Source organism: Oncorhynchus gorbuscha, linkage group LG07, assembly GCF_021184085.1.
Source record: "Oncorhynchus gorbuscha isolate QuinsamMale2020 ecotype Even-year linkage group LG07, OgorEven_v1.0, whole genome shotgun sequence".
Lineage (NCBI taxonomy): Eukaryota > Metazoa > Chordata > Actinopteri > Salmoniformes > Salmonidae > Oncorhynchus > Oncorhynchus gorbuscha.
This window is the reverse complement of record NC_060179.1, coordinates 34,740,941-34,763,597: the sequence shown is the minus strand read 5'-3', so window position 1 is coordinate 34,763,597 and position 22,657 is coordinate 34,740,941. Positions and strand designations below refer to the sequence as shown.

Sequence of the window (22,657 nt, the reverse complement as noted above, 5' to 3'; positions counted from 1 at the left end):
CAGCCGATAGATCTAGAAGGATGAGAGCAGAGGAGAGAGAGTTAGCTTTAGCAGTGCTGAGCGCCTCCGTGATACAGAGGAGAGCAGTCTCAGTTGAATGACTAGTCTTGAAACCTGACTGATTTGGATCAAGAAGGTCATTCAGAGAGAGATAGCGGGAGAGCTGGCCAAGGACGGCACGTTCAAGAGTTTTGGAGAGAAAAGAAAGAAGGGATACTGGTCTGTAATTGTTTTCATCAGAGGGATCGAGTGTAGGTTTTTTCAGAAGGGGTGCAACTCTCGCTCTCTTGAAGACGGAAGGGACGTAGCCAGCGGTCAGGGATGAGTTGATGAGCGAGGTGAGGTAAGGGAGAAGGTCTCCGGAAATGGTCTGGAGAAGAGAGGAGGGGATAGGGTCAAGCGGGCAGGTTGTTGGGCGGCCGGCCGTCACAAGACGCGAGATTTCATCTGGAGAGAGAGGGGAGAAAGAGGTCAGAGCACAGGGTAGGGCAGTGTGAGCAGAACCAGCGGTGTCGTTTGACTTAGCAAACGAGGATCGGATGTCGTCGACCTTCTTTTCAAAATGGTTGACGAAGTCATCTGCAGAGAGGGAGGAGGGGGGAGGGAGGGGGAGGAGGATTCAGGAGGGAGGAGAAGGTGGCAAAGAGCTTCCTAGGGTTAGAGGCAGATGCTTGGAATTTAGCGTGGTAGAAAGTGGCTTTAGCAGCAGAGACAGAGGAGGAAAATGTAGAGAGGAGGGAGTGAAAGGATGCCAGGTCCGCAGGGAGGCGAGTTTTCCTCCATTTCCGCTCGGCTGCCCGGAGCCCTGTTCTGTGAGCTCGCAATGAGTCATCGAGCCACGGAGCGGGAGGGGAGGACCGAGCCGGCCTGGAGGATAGGGGACATAGAGAGTCAAGGGATGCAGAGAGGGAGGAGAGGAGGGTTGAGGAGGCAGAATCAGGAGATAGGTGGGAGAAGGTTTGAGCGGAGGGAAGAGATGATAGGATGGAAGAGGAGAGAGTAGCGGGGGAGAGAGAGCGAAGGTTGGGACGGCACGATACCATCCGAGTAGGGGCAGTGTGGGAGGTGTTGGATGAGAGCGAGAGGGAAAAGGATACAAGGTAGTGGTCGGAGACTTGGAGGGAGTTGCAATGAGGTTAGTGGAAGAACAGCATCTAGTAAAGATGAGGTCGAGCGTATTGCCTGCCTTGTGAGTAGGGGGAAGGTGAGAGGGTGAGGTCAAAAGAGGAGAGGAGTGGAAAGAAGGAGGCAGAGAGGAAAGAGTCAAAGGTAGACGTGGGGAGGTTAAAGTCGCCCAGAACTGTGAGAGGTGAGCCGTCCTCAGGAAAGGAGCTTATCAAGGCATCAAGCTCATTGATGAACTCTCCGAGGGAACCTGGAGGGATAAGGATGTTAAGCGATAAATGATAAGGATGTTAAGCTTGAAAGGGCTAGTAACTGTGACAGCATGGAATTCAAAGGAGGCGATAGACAGATGGGTAAGGGAGAAAGAGAGAATGACCACTTGGGAGAGATGAGGATCCCGGTGCCACCACCCCAAAGCTGACCAGAAGCTCTCGGGTGTGCGAGAACACGTGGGCGGACGAAGAGAGAGCAGTAGGAGTAGCAGTGTTGTCTGTGGTGATCCATGTTTCCGTCAGTGCCAAGAAGTCGAGGGACTGGAGGGAGGCATAGGCTGAGATGAACTCTGCCTTGTTGACCGCAGATTGGCAGTTCCAGAGGCTACCGGAGACCTGGAACTCCACGTGGGTCGTGCGCGCTGGGACCACCAGAGTAGGGTGGCCACGGCCACGCAGTGTGGAGCGTTTGTATGGTCTGTGCAGAGAGGAGAGAACAGGGATAAACAGACACATAGTTGACAGGCTACAGAAGAGGCTACGCTAATGCAAAGGAGATGTAATGAAATGAAGAAAATGTGATACAGAAATGAAGACGTTGGCTAGCGTTAGCTAGAGAGTCTCCTATGCTTGGCTGCTTACCTCGGTATGACAAGTAACCAACGAGTAATCTAAATCCTAAAAATGTCACAACAACTCAGAAAGTAAAGGGATGAAGAATATGTACGTAGAAATATATGAATGTGTTGGTATGACAAGTGGACTACACGTCTCGAATGTTCAGAAAGTTAAGCTGCTCTCGACTCTGTAGCAAGAATCTTATTGACTAAAATGATTAAAATGATACAGTACTGCTGAAGTAGGCCAGCTGGCAGTGGGTGCGTTGTTGACACTACACTAATCAAGTCGTTCCGTTGAGTGTAATAGTTTCTGCAGTGTTGCTATTCGGGGGCTAGCTGGCTAGCTAGCAGTGTTGTTTACGTTACGTTGCGTTAAAAGAACGACAATAGCTGGCTAGCGAACCTAGAAAATCGCTCTAGACTACACAATTATCTTTGATACAAAGACGGCTATGTAGCTAGCTATGTTAATCCTCTGTTCTGTCTCCTTCTCCCGTGGCTTCTAACTCTGATTCAGATCCTAATAGTTCCAACCCTCATCAGACCATGAGGCTGCCTTGAGAGACTTGCCCATTCATCATCCAGTGGATACTGCAGCCTGCTTTAGTCCACCGGGCGCCATCGCCCTCCTGTCCTTGAGGGGTTTGCGAGGCAAAATAACCTCCTCAGGCATTGCACCAGCTGTCGTCATCGGCAGCTCTTTTGTAAGGAACAACTTGGTTCCTGGGGCAAAAACCCTGTGCTACCCAGGAGCACGAGTACAGGACATTACAAGGCTGCTTCCGACCGTTCCACAACAGGGAGATAATGCTGTCATAGTTCATGTGGGGTCAAACAACCTCAGGACTGCTAGCTCATAACTGAAAATTGATTTTAAAGAACTGATTCTAGAACTGAAAGAATCCAAAAAATGGCCAACCATTTCCAGTCCTGTTCCATCGTTGGGTTTGTGATCATGGAATATTGTGTGTAAATGGTGAAAAAAGTCATATATGTAATCCATTTTTAATTCAAATGTGGGATATTTCAAGGGGTATTATTACTTTCTGAAGGCACTGCAAATGTCAATATTAAACAGTTGTGCTCTGGAATGATAGTATTCAATATTTATATACAATTGAAGTTGGAAGTTTACACACACTTAGGTTGGAGTCATTAAAACTTGTTTTTCATCCACTCCACAAATTTCTTGTTAACAAACTTTAGTTTTGGAAAGTCAGTCAGGACATCTACTTTGTGCATGACACAAGTAATTTTTCCAACAATTGTTGACAGAGTGATTCATTCACTGTATCACAATTCCAGTAGTAGTTTACATTCACTAAGTTGACTGTGCCTTCAAACAGCTTGGACAATTCCAGAAATTAATGTCATGGATTTATGTTTGAGTCAATTGGAGGTGTATCTGTGGATGTATTTCAAGGCCTACCTTCAAACTTAGTGCCTCTTTGCTTGACATCATGGGAAAATCAAAGGAAATCAGCCAAGACCTCAGAAAAAAATCTGTAGACCTCGATAAGTCTGGTTCATCCTTGGGAGCAATTTCCAAATGCCTGAAGGTACCACGTTAATCTGTACAAACAATATAATGCAAGTACAATCACCATGGGACCACACAGCCGTCATAGCGCTCAGGAAGGAGACGCATTCTGTCTCCTACAGATGAACGTACTTTGGTGCGAAAAGTGCAAATCAATACTAGAACAACAGCAAAGGACCTTGTGAAGATGCTGGAGGAAACAGGTACAAAAGTATCTATATCCACAGTAAAACTAGTCCTATATCGACATAACCTGAAAGGCCACTCAGCAAGGAAGATGCCACTGCTCCAAAACCGCTTTAAATAAAAGCCAGTCTACAGTTGGCAACTGCACATGGGGACAAAGATTGTACTTTTTGGAGAAATGTGCTCTGGTCTGATGAAACAAAAATAGAACTGTTTGGCCATAATGACCTACCTTATGTTTGGAGGAAAAAGGGGGATGCTTGCAAGCCGAAGAACACTATCCCAACCGTGAGGCACGGGGGTGCGGACTGGTGCACTTCACAAAATAGATGGCATCATGAGGAGGGAAAATTATGTGGAGCTATGAAAGCAATATCTCAAGACATCAGTCAGGAATATAAAGCCAAATGGACATTGACCCAAAGCATACTTCCAAAGTTGTGGCAAAATGGCTTAAGGACAATAAAGTCAAGGTGTTGGAGTTCTCATTTCAAACCCTGACCTCAATCCTGTGGGCAGAACTGAAAAAGTGTGCCCGAGCAGGGAGGCCTATAAACCTGACTCAGTTACACCAGCTCTGTCAAGAGAAATGAGACAAAATTATTGTGGAAGCTTGTGGAAGGCTACCTGAAACGTTTGACCCAAGTTAAACAATTTAAAGGCAATGCTACCAAGTACTAATTGAGTGTATGTAAACTTCTGACTCACTGGAAATGTGATGAAAGAAATAAAAGCTGAAATAAATCATTCTCTCTACTATTATTCTGACATTTCACATTCTTAAATTAAAGTGGTGATCCTAACTGACCTAAGACAGGGACATTTTTACTAGGATTAAATGTCAGGGATTTGAAAAAACTGAGTTTAAATATATTTGGCAAAGGTGTATGTAAACTTCCAACTTATGTATTTGGTGAATGTAGAATCTCCTCTGGGTCAGTTTAAAGCATTATTCATTAACAAGTGCAAATGTTTTTTGTGCTTTGGAAATTCCTCCCCAAGAGCAATATCGAACACACACTGATTCAATAGTCCAAGTGTGAATAAACTCAACACTTTTAGAAAAAAAGGTGCCATCTAGAACCCAAAAGGGTTCTTTGGCTGTCCACCCTTTGAAGAACCCCTTTTGGTTCCAGGTATAACCCTTTCCACAGAGGGTTTTACCTGGAACCATGAAGGGTTATTTTATGTGGACAGCAAAAGAACCCTTTTGGAACCCTTTTTTCTAAGAGTGTAGGCTACAATATGACTGGATAAATGACTACTCCTCTTGGTAGTCAATACATTATTCAAGTTGTTTATCATCCCCCAGGATCAAATACATTCTAAATCAAAGTATCGCTATCCCATTGTTTTTCTTAGACAATGTAATTATGCAATTTTAACCACTGCTGGTCCGGGTCCCATATTCTGATCCACTCTGCTGGTAAATGGGAAGTGACTGAGCTGGTTGTTTTTCTTTGAAACATAGTCGATATTTAGATGCAATCTGTCTTCCTGTCCATAGAGGTCCCCTGTGCTCCTGCGGATGAAGCTTTTTCCCAATGGAGCTGCAATCAGAATGGGTGCAACTGCTCAGTGACGTGTAAAAGGAAAAGGTTGCAATGCAGAATATTGGCTATAACAAGGACATTTATGCTTTTGATTATTGTATTATTTTATGGCCATGCAGATGCATTGACAGTTATAGATTTTGTGTGACACTTTTGCAGTGGTGAAGCAGATTTACGTTCTTTCCGGTACAAGGCTTCTACGTTTTGTACATTTTTCAGTGGGTCTAATCATGGAATTACATAGAATCCCTGTTAATTTAGAATGATCTCCGTGGTCTATTAGGCCTAGTAAAGATCTGTCGTATAACTGTTATTATGTGTTATCTTTTTAATGTGACACAAACACAACTACACTGTGGTGGTGGCGTAGCCTAGTGGTTAGAGTGTTTGACTAGTAACCAAAAGGTTGCAAGATCAAATCCCGAGCTGACAAGGTAAAAATCTGTCATTCTGCCCCTGAACAAGGCAGATAACCCACTGTTCCTAGGCCTTAACTGACTTGCCTAGTTAAATAAAGGTTAAAAAAAAATTTAATCAGTCATGATGTTTTCATCTGACTGACAAATAATCACTTCAAAAGGCTCTCCTGTTGGCTGACTGCGCACATTTGGCCACTAACAAATTCCAGCATCCAAACAGCACAACTTGATGAATGGAAATGGACATCTATAAAAGAGTAATGGCATTTGGTGATTGTCATTTGGCCCACGACACTTTTAGCCAGAATTGATGCACATCTCCGCCTTGGCAAAAGTTTGTCTAGTTTTGATTTAGATTTGGTTGAGTTATCAACTAACGTGAAATCAACCAACAATTTCACCCTGTCATTGGATTTAAGTTAAAAATATTACATTTCCTTACGTTCATGACTTTTTGCTAAATCAATCAGTTTTCCACGTTGATTCAACATCATCACATAGTTTTTTTTTGATGAAATGACATGAAAACAATGTTGATTCAACCAGTTTTTACCCAGTGGAATGTTAGTGTTCTCGTTGAACCACAATGCAATTTGGAGGGTAATACCACCCATTTTCAAGTCAATTTGCAAATTTTCATGCAGCTGACATATGGCAATTTTAAATAATGGAAAAATGTGTTTTCTTGCCATTTGTTTTAATTATTGTGATTGGCACACATTTTCCAAGTACGCCGTACCGCCACTATTTATTTTGCCAGGTGCCGGACCGGACCATTCCGGTTTACTTTCACCCTTGCACTTATCCAAACTTTCCCAGGGTCATAATTTGGCATGAGCAGCAGGAATGCAGAGTCCAATTAAGGCTGACACTGGTGGTGGTGCCAGAGACGGTCAAAACTTCCAGAGAGCTCTGGAACAACATATCTATGGCCTGTCTCGGCCCTCTTTGATCGGCCGCCCATCCATGCCCTCGCTTAATCGAATGTTAACCGTAACCTCCGCCAATCACGTTCGGTACATCTGTCCCCATGAACCTCAGAACAGCCCCTAAAAGGGCTACCTCCCTACTGTGGCTTATGATGATTAGGGACCACCAATTCCCTTGCTTTAAGACTACTCCTCAATTACTGATGTTGTTTCTGGACACCAAATCATAAAATTGTTAATGATGAGGATCTCAACAGTCATGCACCGATAAAGGAGTCTGAGGAGAAGGGTTGTCTCTTTTTGTTATGACTAATAGAACACACCAAACAACACAAGTCTACTCATGACAAAAACAAAGTGTGCAGGAAAGGGAACTTCCCAGGAGGTTGGTTGAGGGTTGTCAATGAATAATGGTGTTGTGTCATGTTGTTTATGCATAACAATGCACCAGAGAGAAATGGGAGAAGACTTGAGATGAGGTAAATGTAGTAACCTCACAACACTAATAGATTCAGCAACAAGTAAAGATTCCGTCAAATAGCAAAAAAGAGACGGACGTATTGTGTTGGTACAAACCTACATTTGAGATTTTTCTGTGACCCAGCAAAAGAGGGTTGTTAAAACTTAAGAATTGACCCAAGATGAATTGCAGACACACCAATGGGTCCAGAGGCACCATTTGGAAAACTGAAACAAATGACAGGAATGAATATGAGAAATCGGAGCCATAAAATTGTCCTATGAAGTGTGTCCATCCAGTGGCAGTGAGAAGACTGGGAGGTGTGGTGGCACGTTCCCACTCCGAATGACCTGACTGGCATTCCTCCCTTCATCTGATTGGTTGGTTAATCTGATTGGTTGGAGAAGAGCTGGATTGCACGTCTGAGGGAATCCCTCTTCGAGCTGCCTGTGGCGCCCTGTGGACCATCCTCAACACTGGGATTGTATTTTAATATCTTTATTTATTAATGTAATATCATCCAGACTACAGGAATCACAATACAATAAAATCCCACATTTGAACCAAAATTAAACATTTTCGGTGGCCACTGGAAATGGTATTGTTTTGTCAAATTATCTTGATCGTGTACAGTTGTTAGTTTGATTGTTGCAAAACATTGCATCCAGCTTTTTGCAGGGCTGTGTTTTACAGGTGTAAATCACAAGAGGTATAATCTGAAAATTTTAATTTGAAAATTAGGGGGGTTTGACTGAAGGATAACATCTTGAGATGTCATTTAGGCTAGTGTGTTTTGTGAAGCTTGGTGGCACTTCAATGCTCTCCTCTAAGTATTGATGTGTAAAGGCACGTTGCATGTTGTGGGTTTAAAGGGTTGGTGGAAAAATCAAACCATGTAGAGAGTGGGTTGAAATCAGTTATCAATAAATAGACTTGTGAAGTGTTGCTGCATTAGAACAGCAATGTAACTATTTAGTATCTGTAAAACATGAAACAACAATAATGCAGTGTTTATTTTTGCCTCGTGACCCTTTCATAATGATTTTTTAAATTTTTTGCCTCCGATCCACTGAGCTATATTTCAACAACAAGAACGATAATGCCACAGTGCACCACAGTACATTGTCACAATGAAATTTTAACCATGTGTAATGGAAGAAAGAGCACAGTTATGTTTAGATGAATAAATTATATTCAATCAATTATTGAACGACGACAGTGAAGTATTCATAACTAAGTTACAGATCCTAAAAATGAAGTGTTAAATGTGTATGTGTTTCTTGGCACATTCCAAACCTATATACTGCAGTTTCCCATCTGTCCTTGTAGTCATCTTCAGACTAAGCCACACTCTCTCTGTCCTTAATGTGTGCGATCTGGGGGATGAATCTTACACGAGCCACGAGCACTTAGAAGCCTGGCACGTGTGCCTTCCGCATCCCATGGGATCTGATCAGTCTGCTCTGAGAGACTGAGGCCAACTCGCCTACTCACAGGTCTCGTCAGGTCAATGTCCTTTCACTCAGTGGCACCACACAGACAACGTTCTGTGACCAGACGATGCAGCACTTCTCCTCGCGTACCTCTGAGTTCAAGCAGACACACCTGCATATTTTGACTGTACAGATGTAGGATTCATTTTAGCCAGCTTGCTGCAGCAGGAACATAATCATGCAGCAACAGCAAATGTGAATTATTATGTGGATTATAATTAATGGTCATTTTTATAGGGGTAGATTCATTTTCTGTAAGGGAAAATCAAGTCTACAATTTCAATGTGGAATTACAAACTTCCGAAGCCTTTTTAAACCTCAAATACACTACAAGTTTTAAATGTCCTGCATTGCAGGAAAGTTCTCCTGCAACAGGGTGATCAAATTAAGATCCTACATCTGCACATTATGTTATTGTGGTGGCTGGTGGCATTGGAGGATGTAAATGGAGGGAATGACTTTGAAGAGGTCATTTAAGTATACACTTGAGGGCAATGCTTTAGAATAAGTTACTCGATATTGTGTAACTTAATTGGTAGGAGTGGAGTAGCATAGCTAGCTACCTACTACGGAGTCCAGTGGCAACGGAGCTCAAACTTCATCTCTTGAGTCCTACTACAGAGAAGCCATAGACGACGGGAATGGTGAATGCACAAGATACTATGCTACCTACCTGCCCCAAGACCTTAACTGCATTTTATCATAATTATCTCTCTCTGCGTTGGTTGGTGGAGAGCTTTGCCATGGTGTGGGCACTGAGGCGGACACCCATTGAGAGAGGAACAATCGGAGGCCCCCAGAACGACGGGACAGGACAAGAAAAGAAGTGGAGGGTCTGGATCTATTTTCAGAGCAGGAACAGAGGCTCCCCTGTCACAAGCTCCTCCATGCGGACAGCAACATTGAAACGGGTCCCTGAGCAAACAGTGACAGAAGTGTGGTCAGTCTCCCCGCCAGAGCCATGTGTATCTCTCTCTCTCTCTCTCTCTCTCTCTCTCTCTCTCTCGTCAGCCATGGTACTGCTCATTCTGGAAGGCATTAAGAGCTTTTATAAATACCAGAAAGAGAAGTTGGACAAATGAGCCTTGTAACAACAGTTAATGTAATAACTTTTTCAAATGTACAGTACCAGTCAAAAGCTTGGACAAACCTACTCATTCAATAGTTTTTCTTTATTTCTACATGGTAGAATACTAGTGAATACATCAAAACTTTGAAATAACACATATAGAAACATGTAGTAACCAAAGAACTGTTAAACAAATCAAAATACATTTTATATTCTTCAAAGTAGCCACTCTGTGCCTTTGCACACTCTTGGCATTCTCTCAACCAGCTTGACCTGGAATTATTTTCCAACAGTATTGAAGGAGTTCCCACATATGCTGAGCACTTGTTGGCTGCTTTGAAGTTAGGAGAGTGAAGCACTGCATCACTCTCCTTCTTGGTCAATTAGCCCTTACACAGTCTGGCGGTGTTTTTGGTCATTGTCCTGTTGAAAAACAAATGATAGTCCCACGAAGCACAAACTAGATGGGATGGAGTATCGCTGCAGAATGCTGTGATGAACATGCTGGTTAAGTGTGACTTGAATTCTAAAAAAATCACTGACAGTATCACCAGCAAAGCACCATCACACCTCCTCCACCATGCTTCACGGTGGGAACCTCACATGCGGAGATCATCCATTCACCTACTCTGCATTTCACAAGGACAGTGTGGTTGTCAAAGGACAGATTTCCACCGTTCTAATGACCATTGTTTCTTGGCCCAAGCAAGTCTCTTCTTCGTATTGGTGTCCTTTAGTAGTGGTTTCTTTGCAGCATTTCGACCATGAAGGCCTGATTCACGCAGTCTCCTCTGAACAGTTGATGTTGAGATGTGTCTGTTTACTTGAACTCTGTGAAACATTTATTTGGGCTGCAATCTGAGGTGCAGATAACTGTAATGAACTTATCCTCTGCAGCAGAGGTAACTCTGGCGGTCCTCATGAGAGCCAATTTCATCATAGCGCTTGATGGTTTTTGCGACTGCAGTTGAAGAAACTTTCATTGTTACTGAAATGTTCTGGATTGACTGACTTTCATGCCTTAAAGTAATGATGGACTGACATTTCTCTTTGCTTATTTGAGCTGTTCTTGCCAAAATATGGACTTGGTCTTCTGTATACCACCCCTACCTTGTCACAACACAACTGATTGGCTCAAACACATTAAGATGGAAACAAATTCCACAAATGAACTTTTAACAAGGCACACCTGTTAATTGAAATGCATTCCAGGTGACTACCTCATGAAGCTGGTTGAGATAATGCTAAGAGTGTGCAAAGCTGTCATCAAAGCAATGGGTGTCTACTTTGAAGAATCTGAAATATAAAATATATTTTTTATTTAACACTTTTTTTGTTAAAACATGATTACATATATGTATTCACTATTATTCTACAATGTAGAAAATAGTAAAAATAAATACAAATCCTTGAATGAGTAGGTGTGTCCAAACTTTTGACTGGTACTGTAATAACTTTTAGATTTTTTGATGTAATTAAACCTGTTAATGTATTAACTTGCCGGTTAACGTGATAAAATGTTGAATGGTTAATGCAATACTTTATTACAATAAGCACACATGACCACACATGCACATAATATGTTATTACATTAACCGGTGGTTATTACATTATCAGGTGAGTAATAACTTGTTTTTAATTAATACATTAACCGGTGTTATCATATCTACTGTTGTCTAATTTATCTAATTTTCACCAGACAACCAGTTTGATATCAGTGGGTGTTCTAGTGTTGCCGTTCTGTTATTCCAAGATAATTCCTCACTCCAAATGGAAGTGGCAGCAGAGCAGTCTTGCCAATATACCAGTAAGCTCGTAAAAATTCTAAATGTATTCATGACGGTGAACACTTCTCACATTGTAACTTTTTGAGTTCAAGTGAATATCAAACCATAACATAATGCTGTTGGGACAGCCTTTTCCTTTAATCCTTAACCACAAGCACACACTCAATTTCAAAGAGCGAGCCCGGGGAAGCACGTTGTGCAACGCTATAGTTCCCCACACTGGGTTTTCTTGGGGCATTGCCGAAACCGAGGGAGGGCTATGCGATAAAAGTACAAGTTTGGGGAATTTATCCACGGCCTTGAATATTAGGCACTCCTGATATAGCATTTAGCCTTTGCGCTATAGGTGCAGTTCTTTTTCATCAAACTGTGTGCTGTGCAACAGATGTGGGTCTCGACTCGACTGCCAACAACCGATCTTCCCTCCAGGCCCTCTGGTTGCACTCCAACTGATCCTGGAGATTTCTGAAGTCGTTATTCAATCATCGTTAATGGCACTTCAAAAGATATAACAGAAAAGTATCTCCACTATATCTGAATCAAGATCAGATCTTACATCTGGTGCAATTAGTTATGTTTGATTGATCTGTGCACCGGACTTGTAGTATTTTGTAACATATCGTGAACGCGTACAGGATCAGCTAATGCAAATGTGAAACAAAGCGTGAGTGTGTCACCCAGAGCCAACTGAGTGAAGCAGGTCTCGACGTGAGGGGACAGCTCCTGCCCGAGGGGCCCTTCATTCACAGGGAGTCGGTAACTGACAGTGTGTCCACCTGTGACACAATACTCTCAAAGTCGAGCGTCATACCAGACCCAGGCTGTCCGCGAACACCCATTTTGTCCAAAAAGGCATGGTTTATATGAGGATAAACGTCTAATAATATAATAATAATAATAATAATATAATAATATAATATATGCCATTTAGCAGACGCTTTTATCCAAAGCGACTTACAGTCATGCGTGCATACATTCTACGTATGGGTGGTCCCGGGGATCGAACCCACTACCCTGCCGTTACAAACACCATGCTCTACCAACTGAGCTACACAGGACCACGTCTCAGCATACATTCATTCAAAAAGGTCATCCATTCATGGTGCATCAAAGCTCTCTCCTGGTGATAGACTTTACTTAACTTTCAACTCTGGGAGCTTCTCTATACAGGGATTGGCAGTGGTGTCCACATTGTTTTTACAGGCAGGTGAAATATGCAAGAATTTCAAAACATGGTTATCCTCCGGTGAGGTCAGACAAGGAGGAGGAGACTCCAGGCGAGCGACATTGAGCTATAGTTTCAAACAGAGCTCTGAACCGTATCTGGTTCATTTTCATCTCCTGTCCTCACCTCACCTCCACAAACCGCCTCACCATCCCTTGCTCAATCGATCCATTAAATGGGCTATTGACTTGAGCCAGGATGCGGCACAAATAATAAGGTCTGTGCGTGTGTTTCTGTGTGTGTTTATGGGGCTGGTCGATACTGGTTGTGTGTGCGTGAGTGCGTGCATGCGTGCAATTGTGTGAGAGAATGAGTGAGTGTGAAACCGTTTTCTCTGAAAGATTGATGTTTTGCTGTGAGTTTGCCAGATATGAAGGGCAGGCTTTCCGGAGGCCTTCTATGTTTATGTGCAGAGACAAACGAAGACATACCGCTCGGACAGCATTCTGTTCTCACTTAGACTTAATCTGAGTTGACCACAGAGTTTTGCTCTGTCCACAGTCAAGCCACAGGAATTTGAGAAATTATTGTGGATTACGAGCATAACATGATCCATGAGAATTATTTTGGTGGCAGAAGTCAAAAGGCTTCTCATGGATATACACTACCCTCCATATGTATTTGGACAGTGAAGCTAAAAAAAAAAAAAATTTGTCTCATATATTTCCAGTTGCGTGTATTCATGGTTGCCAATGGAAGCCAGGCTTCGCCAAAATATTGACCCAGAAAAAAAGAAAAAAACATTGAATAATTTATCTTTTGTCTCTCTGTTTCATAAATGTCCTTAAATTCGCAAGACGTTAGAATGTATATCAGCGGAGAAAGCATCTGAGCAAACGAAACAGCACCCTTCTGTCTCTGTATGTGTAGTGTATCTATCTGGTGCTGGCTGGTCAGAAAGAGTATGAGATTATTGCCGCCCGTAGCATTGAATGCAAGGGAAGGCAGTGAGCATTTGGCATCCCTTGATAAAATGTTTTTAAAATGTTTAAAAAATAATAGCCAATCAGCATTGAGCTAAACTGAGTGAGGTCAGCTGTGAATGGTCCTGGCACAACAACAAAAAAGTTTCAAGGGAAGCCCGTTTGGATTTGGCTTCAGACCAATCACATCATAAGACAAACATCATTATTGACTGAAAAGAACTTGAGATGTTGCATTTCGTTGTGTTGTCCTCCGAAGGCTAGCTTGCTAGCTAAAATGGTCCCTTTGCTAAATTCGCCATGGAAGGAGATAGGGATTTCGACTTGGTTTTACTTAATTCTCCTTACTGGCCAATGGTTATAATGGTGATTCTGATCCAACCATAAATTCATAAACGGTGCCCCTGGTCTGAAAGGATGGAAGTTCAACATGTAGCTAGATGTAGTATGCTTAGCTAGCTGGCCTGGCATATCGTTGCCTATGAAAGGAAGATAGGCTAGCGAGCAAGTATTTTAGCCAGGTAACCTAGGACAACAAAACTCAAAAGTGACATAAATGGTTTAGGCAACATGAAAGAGTGGAGGATGGCATGTTTTTTCTACTTGCAGGCACACACACACAAAGAAATCAGTACAATGGACTGGCACATTATATTTAGTTTACATTGATTGGACTAAATATATTTTGGGGTATCTTTTAGTTGTCACTGTATTAGATTCAGCATAGCTGATTAGATGTGCTTCTAAATAAAAAGTTGTTTTGTAGTCCAAAAATGTCGGAATCAATACCTTGCTTAACGATGCTGTTGGTGGTGTAGCTGTTTTCGGGCTGACCCCAATTAGTTGACTGGTCGATTGTTTAGTCGTTAGGCTGTTGGTCGACCAAGATGGTTTTAGTCAAGCAGTAACAAATATATATTAGAGTACCAGTCAAAAGTTTGGACACACCTACTCATTCAAGGGTTTTTCTTAATTTTTTTACCTTTTTCTACATTGTGGAATCATAGTGAAGACATCAAAACTTTGAAATAACATGTAGTAACCAAAAAAGTGTTAAACAAATCCTAATATATTTTATATTTCAGATTCTTCAAAGTAGCCATCCTTTGCCTTGATGACAGCTTTGCACACTCTTGGCATTCTCTCAACCAGCTTCATGAGGTAGTTACCTGGAATGCATTTCAATTAACAGGTGTGCCTTGTTAAAAGTTCATTTGTGGAATTGTGTTCCTTAATGAGTTTGAGCCAATCAGTTGTGTTGTGACAAGGTAGGGGTGGTATACAGAAGATAGCCCTATTTGGTAAAAGACCAAGTCCATATTATGTCAAGAACAGCTCAAATAAGCAAAGAGAAACAACAGTCCATCATCACTATAAGACATGGTCAGTCAATATGGAACGTTTCAAGTACTTTGAACGTTTCTTCAAGTGCAGTCGCAAAAACCATCAAGCGCTATGATGAAACTGGCTCTCATGAGGACCGCCGGAGGAAACGAAGACCCAGAGTTACATCTGCTGCAGAGGATAAGTTCAGTAGAGTTACCAGCCTCAGAAATTGCAGCCCAAATAAATGATTCACAGAGTTCAAGTAACAGACACATCTCAACATCAAGACTGCGTGAATCAGGCCTTCATGGTCGAATTACTGCAAAGAAGCCACAACTAAAGGACACCAATAATAAGAAGAGACTTGCTTGGGCCAAGAAACACAAGCAATGGACATTAGACTGGTGGAAATCTGTCCTTCGGTCTGATGAGTCCAAATTTGAGATTTTTTGTTCCAATCATTGTGTCTTTGTGATACGCAGAGTAGGTGAATGGATGATTTCCTCATGTGTGGTTCCCAAGGTGAAACATGGAAAAATGGAGGAGGTGTGATGGTGTGGGGTGCTTTGCTGGTGACACTGTCAGTGATTTATTTAGAGTTCAAGTCATACTTAACCAGCATGGTCACCACAGCATTCTGCAGCGATACACCATCCCATCTGGTTTGCCCTTAGTCCCACTATCATTTGTTTTTCAACAGGACAATGACCCAAAACACAACTCCAAGCTGTGTAAGGGCTATTAGACCCAGAAGGAGAGTGATGGAGTGCTGCATCAGATGACTTGGCCTGTACAATCACCCAACCTCAACCCAATTGAGATGCTTTGGGATGAATTGGACTGCAGAGTGAAAGGAAAAGCAGCCAACAAGTGCCCAGCATATGTGGGAACTCCTTCAAGACTGTTAGAAAAGCATTCCAGGTGAAGCTGGTTGAGAGAATGCCACCCACCCACAAGGATGCGTTCTGAGCCCTCTCCTGTACTCCCTGTTCACCCACGACTGCGTGGCCACGCACGCCTCCAACTCAGGCGTGCGCCTCCAACTCAATCATCAAGTTTGCGGACGACACAACATTGGTAGGCTTGATTACCAACAACGACGAGACGGCCTACAGGGAGGAGGTGAGGGCCCTCGGAGTGTGGTGTCAGGAAAATAACCTCACACTCAACGTCAACAAAACTAAGGAGATGATTGTGGACTTCAGGAAACAGCAGAGGGAACACCCCCCTATCCACATCGATGGAACAGTAGTGGAGAGGGCAGTAAGTTTTAAGTTCCTCGGCATACACATCACAGACAAACTGAATTGGTCCACTCACACTGACAGCGTCGTGAAGAAGGTGTAGCAGCGCCTCTTCAACCTCAGAAAGGCTGAATAAATTTGTCTTGTCAACAAAAGCACTCACAAACTTCTACAGATGCACAATCGAGAGTATCCTGGCGGGCTGTATCACCGCCTGGAACGGCAACTGCTCCGCCCACAACCGTAAGGCTCTCCAGAGGGTAGTGAGGTCTGCACAATGCATCAACGGGGGCAAACTACCTGCCCTTCAGGACACCTACACCACCCGATGTTACAGGAAGGCCATAAAGATCATCAAGGACAACAACCACCCGAGCCACTGCCTGTTCACCCCGCTATCATCCAGAAGGCGAAGTCAGTACAGGTGCATTAAAGCTGGGACCGAGAGACTGAAAAACAGCTTCTATCTCAAGGCCATCAGACTGTTAAACAGCCACCACTAACATTGAGTGGCTGCTGCCAACACACTGTCATTGACACTGACCCAACTCCAGCCACTTTAATAATGGGAATTGATGGGAAATTATGTAAAATATATCACTAGCCACTTTAAACAATGCTACCTAATATAATGTTTACATACCCTACATTATTCATCTCATAGGTATATGTATATACTGTACTCTATATCATCTACTGCATCTTTATGTAACACATGTATCACTAGCCACTTTAACTACACCACTTTGTTTAAATACTCATCTCATATGTATATACTGTACTCGATACCATCTACTGTATCTTGCCTATGCTGCTCTGTACCATCACTCATTCATATATCTTTATGTGCATATTCTTTATCCCCCTACACTTGTGTGTATAAGACAGTAGTTTTGGAATTGTTAGTTAGATTACTTGTTGGTTATTACTGCATTGTCGGAACTAGAAGCACAAGCATTTCGCTACACTCGCATTAACATCTGCTAACCATGTGTATGTGAGAAATAAAATTTGATTTGATTTGAGTGTGCAAGGCTGTCATCAAGGCAAAGCGTGGCTACTTTGAAGAATCTCAAATATAAATATATTTTGATTTGTTTAGCTCTTTTTGGTTACTACGTGATTCCATATGTGTTTTTTCATAGTTTTGATATCTTCACTATTATTCTACAATGTAAAAAATAGGTATATATTTTTATCAGAATATTTCCCTGCCTGCAGGCTACAATGTTTTTATTTATTGGCTTCATGTAGGCTATTTTTATGTAGTTGGCAATGGCAGTAGAATATAGTTTTTAGGTTTGTATCATTTTCTTTTAGATTTGGGTAGAATTTTGATTCATCACATGAAAATGATTGTGAGATATGAAGACGTTATTATAAATTAAATTAAACTGTTTAATGTAAATTTACATATGAAAACCATAACTAGTACACAGATCGGTAGAAATAAGAAGATAAATTGGTATTCCGCATGAGACTCCTCCTGTAGCCTATTACCGGAAACTTTAGGAGAGTAATGACAGAATCCTTAAATTGATTAAATAGTCCCCCCCCCCCCGCATCCATACACACAATACCCAAAAATGACAAGAGCAAAAGAACAGTTTTATTATTTTTTAACCCTGAAATGTCACATTTACGTAAGCATTCAGACCCTTTACTAAGTACTTTGTTGAAGCACCTTTGGCAGTGATTATAGCCTCGAGTCTTCTTGGGTATTATGCTACAAGCTTGGCTCACATGCATTTGGGGAGTTTCTCCCATTGTTCTCTGCAGATCCTCTCAAGCTCTGCCAGCTTGGTTTCGGAGCATCGGTGCACAGGTATTTTCAGGTCTCTCCAGAGATGTTCGTTCGAGTTCAAGTCCGGGCTCAGGATGTGCGACTCAAAGATATTCAGAGACTTGTCCCGAAGCCTCTCCTGCGTTATCTTGGCTATGTGCTTAGGGTCGTTGTCCTTTTGGAAGGTGAACCTTCACCCCAGTCTGAGGTGCTGAGTGCTCTGGAGCAGGTTTTCATCAAGGATCTCTCTCTACTTTGCTCCATTCATCTTTCCCTCAAATCTGACTTGTCTCCCAGTCCCTGCCTCTGATAAACATCCCCACAGCATGATGCTGCCACCACTATGCTTCACCGTAGGGATGGTGCCAGGTTTCCTCCAGACATGATGCTTGGCATTCAGGCCAAAGAGTTCATTCTTGGTTTCATCAGACCAGAGAAGCTTGTTTATCATGGTCTGAAAGTCTTTCAGTTACCTTTTGGCCTGTCATGTGCCTTTTACTGAGGAGTGACGTCCTTCTGGCCACTCAACCATAAAGGCCGGATTGGTGGATGCTGCAGAGATGGTTGTCCTTCTGGAAGGTTCTCCCAACTCCACAGAGGAACTCTGTATCTCTGTCAAAGTGAGCATTGCGTTCTTGGTCACCTCCCTGACCAGCTTCTGACCAGCTCTAGGAAGAGACTTGGTTGTTCCAAACTCTTCCATTTAAGAATGATGAGGGCCATTGTGTTCTTGAGGACCTTCAATACTGCAGAAATGTTTTGGTACCCTTCCCCAGATCTGTGCCTCGACTCAATCCTGTCTCTGAGCTCTATGGACAATTATTTCAACCTCATGGCTCGGTTTTTGCTCGGACAATGCCTTTCCAAATCATGTCCAACCAATTGAATTTACCCCAGCTGGGCTCCAAATAAGTTGTAGAAACATGTCAAGGATAGTCATTGGAAACAGGATGCCCCGAAGCTCAATTTCGAGTCTAATAGCAAAGGGTAAGGCCCAAAATGTGGAAAAAGTTAAGGGCTCTGAATACTTTCCAAAAGGACTGAATATGTATTTTGCCACACTATGTGGTTGGAATAATACTGTGAAATTATGCAAATAATGATGATGCCCTTTTAGTGTATTAGCTGTTTGAAAAGTACCTGAATTTTCAGCCTGTTTTGGTCGGATGGAGTTTTTGCCTGCCTAATGACATCACCAGGTGGTAAGTTAGTTAATACACCAATAAGAAAGAGAGTTCCAAACCTCTCTGCCAATAATAGCTAGTTTTCCCCTCCTCACTCAGACTACCCCGAGACAGTCAGAGTAAAATTATTGCATGAAATTATTGCATTTAGATCCATTTTGTTTCAATTATGGCCATTAGATTACTTTTTAACTGTGATTTTGCTACAGACTTTGCCCCATGACATAAAAAGTACCATTCCAGACTCGATCACAAGCCCAGAGGATCGTTTGATTGTACTGCCACAAAACCAACACTAAAATCAAAGCACATCAGCCATGTAAGTGTTATGTATGTTTCAATGACAAGCTTAGGATCAGACATAAGGATATACATATTACAGACTCCTCTGAGCAACATGGCTACCCACCTGCTAATCAGAAACAGTGTTAACCCAAACGCCCTCTCTCTTCGGTGTGGATTCATTTATTTTATTTGATTTTACCTTTGTTTATCTAGGCAAGTCAGTTAAGAACAAATTCTTATTTTCAATGACGGCCTAGGAACAGTGGGTATAGCTGTCTGTTCAGGGGCAGAACGACAGATTTGTACCTTGTCAGCTCTGGGTTTTGAACTTGCAACCTTCCGGTTACTAGTCCAACGCTCTAACCACTAGTACTTCCAAATGCAGGAAGACGCTGACATTAGAAATCAAATAAATGTCTTTCATGTAATGTTTGGAGGTCCGTTAAAAGAGGTTGCTGATTGGGTCCTTAATCTCCAAATGATGTTCATGTGCTCACCTGCATTGAGTGTTTCGGGAAAATGTTGTTTGTTTTGACTACAGTAATGACTGATTTTAATAAGCCCTGTAAATCTAAATAATTTTTGGGTGAACCTTTCCACGGACTTAACTATACAACAACATGCCTCCTTACATGGTAAAGTACAGTAAATGTAAAACCCAGGTGAATGGAATATACTGTTCTCGTAATTCATTTGTTCTTATTGTCTTATAGTATGTCAAAGCTCTGTTGAAGGATGACAGTGGAAGGAAAGTGACCGAGAGGATAATCGGGTATTTGTCTGTGTGAACGGATCTGTACTTAGTATAATTGGAGACCCACAATAGCAGCTTGACAGGCTCAATTACAGGAGGGTCCTCTCCTCCGCGGGTTCCTTGTCTTGTAGTCTCTCTCTTTCACACACTCCAATACACGCCGGGGTCTTAGTGTGACATGGTCTTTTGCTCTTAGCCAATGCACATACGCTCACACACAACGATGTGACTGAGGTTATGACAACCAAAAATGACAAACCAAAATAGCCAGTGTGTTTAGCCTGTCAGAATTTGGTCTCCACCACTAATGTAGATTTATATTGTCACAAATATTAAAAAAAAAATGTATTCCACACAAGCTTAGGTTCAGGCAGTCTAAAAAAACATGTCTTTCATCAAATCCAATGTTATTTGTCACATGCGCCAAATACAACCTTACAGTGAAATGCTTACTTGCAAGCTCTTAACCAACAATGCAGTTTTAAGAAAAATACCACTCAAAATAAGTAATAATAGTAACAAATAATTAAAGAGCAGCAGTAAAATATCAATAGGGAGGCTATATATAGGGTGTACCGGTACAGAGTAAAGGTGCGGGGGCACCGGTTGTCGAGGTAATTGAGGTAATATGTACATGTAGGTAGAGTTATTAAAGTGGCTATGCATTGATAATATCAGAGTAGCAGCAGCGTAAAGGGGGGTGCAATGCAAAAAGTCTTGGTAGCCATTTGATTAGATGTTCAGGAGTATTATGGGTTAGGGGTCGAAGCTGTATAAAAGCCTCTTGGACCTAGACTTGGCGCTCCGGTACCCTTGCCATGGGTTAGCAGAGAGAACAGTCTATGACTAGGGTGGCAATTTTTAAGGCCTTCCACTGACACCGCCTGGTATAGAGGTCTTGGATGGCAGGAAGCTTGTCCACAGGGATGTACTGGGCCATACACACTACCCTCTGTAGTGCCTTGCATTCGGAGGGCGAGCAGTTGCCATACCAGGTGGTGATGCAACACGTCAAGATGCTCTCGATGGTGCAGCTGGAGAACCTATTGAGGATCTGAGGACCCATGCCAAATCTTGTCAGTCTCCTGAGGGGGAATAGGTTTTGTCGTGCCCTCTTCACGACTGTCTTGATTGAGGGAGAGGTTTCTTGTCCCTGCACCACACGGGCAGGTATATGACCTCCTCCCTATAGGCTGTTTCATTGTTGTTGGTGATCAGGCCTACCATTGTTGTGTCATCAACAAACTTAATGATGGTTTTGGAGTCGTGCCTGGCTGTGCAGTCATGAGTGACATCAGGAGTGGACTGAGCACGCACCCCTGAGGGGCCCTGACGCTTTGCCTGGTTGATGGTTCGTCAGAGGGCATCGCGGGATTTCTTTTAAGCTTCCGGGTTAGAGTCCCGCTCCTTGAAAGCAGCAGCTCTACCCTTTACCTCAATGTGGATGTTGCCTGTAATTGATGGCTTCTGGTGTCGGTATGTATGTACAGTCACTGTGGGAACAATATCATCAATGCACGTATTAATGAAGCCAGTGACTGATGTGGTGTACTCCTCAATACCATTGGAAGAATCTCGGAACATATTCCAGTCTGTGCTAGCAAAACTGTCCTTTAGCTTAGCATCTGTTTCATCTGACCACTTTTTTATTGACTGAGTCACTGGTTTTATCAATAAGTACATTGATGGCAAGTTGCAATAGATGGTATAAAATACAGCAAATCCATATGAGATGTGTATTGCAAGATATGTAAACATTATTCAAGTAGCATTATTTAAGTGACTAGTGATCAATTTATTTAAAGGGGCCAATGATTTCAAGTATGTATGTAGGAAACAGCCTCATTGTGTTAGTGATGGCTGTTTAACAGTCTGATGTCCTTGAGATAAAAACTGTTTTTCAGTCTCTCGGTCCCAGCTTTGATGCACCTGAACTGACCTTGCCTTCTGGATGGTAGCGGGGTGAACAGGCAGTGGCTCGGGAGGTTGTTGTCCTTGATAATCGTTTTGGCCTTCCCATGACATCGGTTGGTGGCGTAGGTGTCCTAGGGGCAGGTAGTTTTCCCCCGGTGATGCGTTGTACAGACTGCACCACCCTCTGGAGAGCCTTGCGGTTGTGGACAGTGCAGTTGCCATACCAGGCAGTGATGCAGCCCGACAGGATGCTCTCAATTATGCTTCTGTAAAGGTTTGTGAGGGTTTTAGGTGACAAGCCACATTTCTTCAGCCTCCTTAGGTTGACGAGGCGTTGTTGCGCCTTCTACACCACACTGTCTGTGTCAGTGGACCACTTCAGTTTGTCCTTGATGTGTACGCCGAGGAACTTAAAACTTTCCACCTTCTCCACTGCTGTCCCATCGATGTGGATACGGGGGTGCCCCCTCTGCTGTATCCCGAAGTCCACTATCATCTCCTTTGTTTTGTTGACATGTTTTTAGTTTGTCCAATTACTTATCCAGCGTTTGTTCATTGGCCAGTAGTACCGATGGCAAAGACAGGTTAGCCATTCGTTGCCGGATCCTCACAAGGCACCCCAATCT

The 22,657-nt window shown here is 42.7% G+C and overlaps 1 protein-coding gene across 4 annotated transcripts in view; it reads left to right on the top strand.

Moving 5' to 3' along the window:
- Nucleotides 1-22,657, top strand: part of sugct (succinyl-CoA:glutarate-CoA transferase) — a 171,952-nt gene that overhangs the window by 83,290 nt on the left and 66,005 nt on the right. The window contains exon 13 of one of the 4 annotated variants that reach the window (XM_046356279.1): nt 5,191-5,502. The exons of the other annotated variants lie outside the window; for them this stretch is intronic. Coding sequence (XP_046212235.1) covers nt 5,191-5,265 — 75 coding nt within the window. The 3' untranslated portion in view covers nt 5,266-5,502. Of the gene's footprint in view, nt 1-5,190; nt 5,503-22,657 lie in introns of those variants that run through there. 4 annotated transcript variants of the gene reach the window in all.